At 35.1% G+C, this 5,322-nt stretch overlaps 1 protein-coding gene across 6 annotated transcripts in view; it reads left to right on the top strand.

Moving 5' to 3' along the window:
• Znf521 (zinc finger protein 521) overlaps positions 1-5,322 on the top strand; it is a 299,735-nt gene that overhangs the window by 162,160 nt on the left and 132,253 nt on the right. For 4 of the 6 annotated variants that reach the window (XM_008847631.3, XM_008847633.3, XM_029570692.1 and 1 more), the window contains one exon: positions 329-413. The exons of 1 other annotated variant lie outside the window; for it this stretch is intronic. In XM_008847631.3, coding sequence (XP_008845853.1) covers positions 329-413 — 85 coding nt within the window. The remainder of the gene's footprint in view (positions 1-328; positions 414-5,322) is intronic. One more of the 6 variants, XM_008847632.3, reaches the window with a different exon arrangement.

Raw genomic sequence — 5,322 nt, 5'->3', positions numbered from 1 at the left:
AATGGCCATAGGAAAAAAGCCACAAAAAAAAAAAAAAGAATGCATAATTAGGGAAAAAAAAAAAAAAAAAAAAAAAAAAAAACAGAAAAAAATTTATATTATTTCTGTTTCATTATTTTATATTATTATTTCATAACGAGGTGTCTCTGTTTCTTGTAAAAATGGAAGTGAGAGTGTGGAGTGATGCTCAAATAGAATGCTAGTGGTATTTTGGCCAAGAAGTCCAACATGTGGTTAGTTAGCTACATAGATAAAACCAAATCCTGCAAAAAAAAATAACAATTGTTGTCACGTGTCTAAGTAATTCTGTTTATACTTGTTTTCCCAGAAGAAGACCTATCAGTGCATCAAGTGTCAGATGGTTTTCTACAATGAATGGGACATTCAGGTTCATGTTGCAAATCACATGATTGGTGAGTGATACTCTGCACCTTATTACAAATTGGATTTTCTTCTACTTGCGTACATCAGTGCCTATGTAATTAAACAGCATTAAAGATGAATTAATTGTTTAACCATCAATGGCTTACTTAGACATGATTGATTTTTTTTATTCCTCTTATTAGACCTGATAAGGCATTAGCACATTTTATTTTCTGCAAGGGCTAGTTTAGACTTCTGCAGAGGATTACCTATGTTCTGCCAGTCAAAACACAGGTGATTAGCAAATTAAACTTCTAATCATTTTTGCATTATTGAAAACTAACAGGAATGGTTAATGAACTGGATGTTAGCTTTCCATAGAGTTTTAGACAGGTTTTAATTTCAGAAGTTATTACGATAATGGCACTGCTGTGTGTTGCTTAAGCATCTTTGTATCAAAATCTAAAGTGGTGAGTTTTTGTGATAGGGAAACATAAATAATTTAAATTGCCATAAAATAGTTTTATAAGTATGGTTTCAACAGCCTGGAAATAATCACAATCATAAAGATCACATAAAGAATTCAGTAATCATTTTTCATTCCCCACAAATTTTCCATAGATCTTTGTAACAGTGGTTTGGGGAAAGATCTCTGAAGTTACTCCAGGCCAATGATTTTAGGGTATTGCATTTATTATATAGGCTAGAACTTAAAAGATAATTTTTCTCACTTATTCATATTGTCCCATTATCCCTCAATTCCTCAGGGGTTACTACCTACTTTTTTTAAATTTGATAAACATTTAGTAATAACACTAAGAGTTTTCCCAGCCAATTAAACTTTATCAAGCAGATCTTTTGCTACTAGTAAAATGACAGTTGCTATTACCTTGCTATTTTTGTTACTCATTTTTGGTTTTGTACTGAGAGTTTTTTTTTTTTAATTTTGTACTCACTTTATGGTATTTTATAAGTCTGTAATAATTGTGATAGAATATTTTAAAAGTCCAGTTAACCTTATATTCAGCTAACGTGAAATGTTACAAGACAGGTACAAAAATTCATCATTTTGGGAGTTTGTTTTCAGGGAGAAACAACATTTACTATCAACAAAGAGATTATTCTACAAGGTTGTGCTAGCTGATTGCCATAGCAAAACCTCCAATGTTTTCGAATAAATTGATGAAGATTAATTCAGAAGCATGTTGGAAAATTGATTAATAGTTTCTCAATACCCTTTGTTTTATAATTTTCCAATGATGAGTCTTTAGGAAGATTATTACTGATAAAAGACTTAAGTGCTTAACTGCAAAACAGAAGATAAACATAACAGATGAAATATTGATAATCTCATGTCTTTATTTTCAATATTTAAGTATGAATATTATTGATTTTTATGCACATATAATATATTCTTCATCATGGCAAAATTATATTATAGTGGCATCTTGTAAGGAATAACGTCTCCCTGCAAATTGCCTTCAGGTTGGGATCCTGAAAAAAAAAATATACTGTGTAAACATCCAAAGTTGCCCCCCGCTTTTTTTTAAAGGAGCAAGGTAGATAGGGGGAAATATGAACAATTCTTGCCAAATGATAAATGTCCGTATTTCCCTTCTCTTTATTTCTTCAGTGTTATTGGGTAGTCATTATTACTGCCTCGTGTTTCAGGCCTTGATGGACGCGACTCTGAAGGTTACAGAAAACGTACTACAATGTTTTGTGTCTCGCTCCTGCTTAGATCCATTCCATGTGAAGTTACTTTGTTTCTGAATTTCTTATTTATCTAATTGAATATATCTTCAGCACACTGTTACTGTTCTTTTCTACATGTAGAATCTGAACTGAATACTGGGTTTAAGAGGCTTTTTGGGGCGGGGCAGTTTCCGATCTTCATACCATTCTGCCTGTGACATTCATCCTTCGCCCTGGCCCATTGTTTTCCAATTGCCCTTTACCCTTTTCTTTGCATTTGTTGTACATCCCTCGCATCATTAGTGGTTTCCCACAAGGCTTTTTTCCCTCCATGTTATGGTGGATTAATATGACACTCACCTCCTCTTGGGATCTGAGCATTTAACAATCCACCTTCTATCAGAGAAGCAAATTCCAGTTCTTTTCACAGAGGGCCTGGTTATTTAATATTCATGCTATTTTAATAATGAAATATGTGATTTTCTTGCACTTGAGGCCTAAACAAATGAATAGCATCTACTTAATTATTCTGTCTATTGACCAGGTACCCAAGTTCCTAAACTCCATTCACCTTGTTAATATGGGGAGGGGGAGACAGAGAGAGAGAGACACACACACACACACAGAGAGACAGAGAGACAGAGACAGAGACAGAAAATGTGAAACAGGGATGTAGCCAAGGCTAAGAGATCCCTTTTTAAGCACCCACTGTGATATTTATTCTTTCAAATGAGGCAGGTAGCATTACTTTGTTGGTTAGAATGCCTCCATTGAGGCTAGGTATTTTTAGTTTATATATCTCTGTGTTTTAGCTAATAAAAAAAAAAACAAAAAACCTGAACTAGACAGTTAGCAAAGAAAGAGGGATTAGGGATGTTCTGAAAAGCCTCTTAATCGTTGTTAAGAGGTTAGACAGTGTTTTTACAAATTTTATTTTATATTTCAATCAGTCTACAGGAAGGATTATGTCACCTGATAGAAAGCAAGATCTGCAGATGACCCAATCTCTATAACTTAAAATTCCTTCTGTAACCAAGCCATTTGCATTTTTCTACAGAGCACATATATGCTTTAATGCAATTTCAAACCACACTTGTTTCTGGATGTGCTGGTCTCAGGCTGTTGAGGAGGGACATTTGTAAATGGAAATCCATGGATGCTTCCTCCAGGAACATAAAGGAGGTGTTCCTCTTCTGAAATGTTTTGCAGTTAGCTGTGAATGTGTGGTCTGAGTTGCAGGAGTAATTACATAACCAAAATACACCGGGGATTTGACTTATTTCTAGTAAGAAAAAACAAAAAAAAAACAAAAACAAAACTTCCCTGTTCACCACATTTTTGATAAAAAAAAAAATCAGACCAGTAATTATTTATGGATTTTCTTCTTTGCATACACATACAGAGACAGAGATGGAGACGGAGACTGAGAGGGAGAGGGAAGAAGAAAAAAGGACAAGATATTTACAAAATATTTTAACAGCTTTTGGGGGGTGGTGCCTTCTCCCTTTTAATTTCTTTTCCTCGTCTTCCTTTCCTCTTTTCACATAGTTTATGTTCGTTTTGACTAGTATTTAGAATCTGAAAGGAAGCCATTGTGTATTATGATTTTTAATGTACAGTTACCCTTCTCTTTCTATTGCATAGTAAAGATTTATTGTTATTTTCCTCTATGAGACTTCTGGTATTACTATTATTTGGTAGATGTTAACAACAAAGAGATGGAAGCCGAGAATCTAAATGTATTTAACCCAGAGAAAGGATTGCCTCATATAAAATTATGAGGCTCAACAGCAGTAGAGTAAATTTGTAAGTGCTTGGAATAAAGGGCTGTTAGGCATGAGTTGATATAAAGAGATGACATTGCCAAGAACTATTTATGAGAAGCTTAATTTTTTCACTCTGATAATTCTTGACCAATAATTACCAGCCTCTAATTATCTATTTTAGTTAGAAAGAAATTTCGTTCACTATGGAGGTTGGCATTGCAACTAGCACATAAATCCCCGAAGAGATGAATGTGTTCCAAACAGCCACAAACAACTGTCTCATGAAACACTGTGAGCAAATTGCGAGTGGCTGGTGATAGACAACCAGCAGCACACTCACTATGGAGGGCCAGTCAGCTTGACAAAGAAATGATCAAAGGGTAGAAGGGCCATTATCCTTGGAATGGATTGCTGCACTTGCAAACTTTGCAGGACAAGTGGTCAGGAGGTAGCTGTGGCCCTTCTCAGCCTTCTCTTCCAAAGTTCATGAATGGACTATGAAGGGAATGAGTATTTTGAAAAAAATCTACGTGGAAATAGACTTTTCCATTTCATTTATCTTTTCAATGTTTTTATAAGATTATTTGTAACATTGTGTATACGGAGCCAGAATACCCCATTTCATGAAAAGATTGGGAAAATCCAGAAATAGATAATAGTGGGCATATCCTGGACAGGTCAAGGGTGATGCTAGCATTTTAGTGAAGAAAGTGTATTTATCTCTTAGAAAAGTAGAAGTAGAATTGAGGATCACAAACAATAGGCAATATGGAAAGACCTTTGGGAAGATATTGACAACTTTCATCCAGGCCTCTGATGTTCAGTGTTTAAAATGATTGTAATTTTTTTAAGACTTTAAAAAATTATTTATTTTTTTTTATTTTATGTGTATGTGTGTATTGCCTGCATGTAGGTACGGGCACCTGTGTCATGCAATGACTACAGAGGTCAGAAGAGTCTGTTGGATCCCCTGGAACTGGAGTTACGGACAGTTGTTAGCTGCCAAGTGGGTGCTGGGATTCAAACTTCTACAGTAACAACCAGTGTTCTTAACCTCTGAGCCATCTCTCCAGCCCCAAGATAATTATAATTTTTAAATGAGTCTGAAGAGAGTCAACACTTCCACAGTGCATGCAGGAATATATGTACCCCATGTGCTATGTTACATGGATTGTGCATCATTGATGTCAATGCAAAATAAAGGTATAATGCAGTTTGGAACAATTTAAGGAAATTTTAGTCTGTGGCTGTAGCAAGTGACAGTCATACATTCTACAATTTGTTTGATGCCCAGGGTCACAAAGGACATGGCGTCCTTTGCTTTTCTTTAGTAGATGGTCTGCTTGCTGACCAGTTGTTATAGTTTGCTGATGTTCAGTAGTGGTCATTTTTGAAACATTCCAGCTTAGGTGCTCTTGCTTTAGAACAGACAAAACCCAGTGAGTTCAGGTCTAGAGTAGTTCTGCATTTTACATGTCTTAGAGAGAAATAGCCAAAT

The sequence above is a fragment of the Nannospalax galili genome, unplaced genomic scaffold (assembly GCF_000622305.1).
Source record: "Nannospalax galili isolate Female #2095 unplaced genomic scaffold, S.galili_v1.0 scaffold162, whole genome shotgun sequence".
NCBI lineage: Eukaryota > Metazoa > Chordata > Mammalia > Rodentia > Spalacidae > Nannospalax > Nannospalax galili.
The sequence above is the reverse complement of the archived record's forward strand: the minus strand, read 5'-3'. Positions and strand labels throughout refer to the sequence as shown.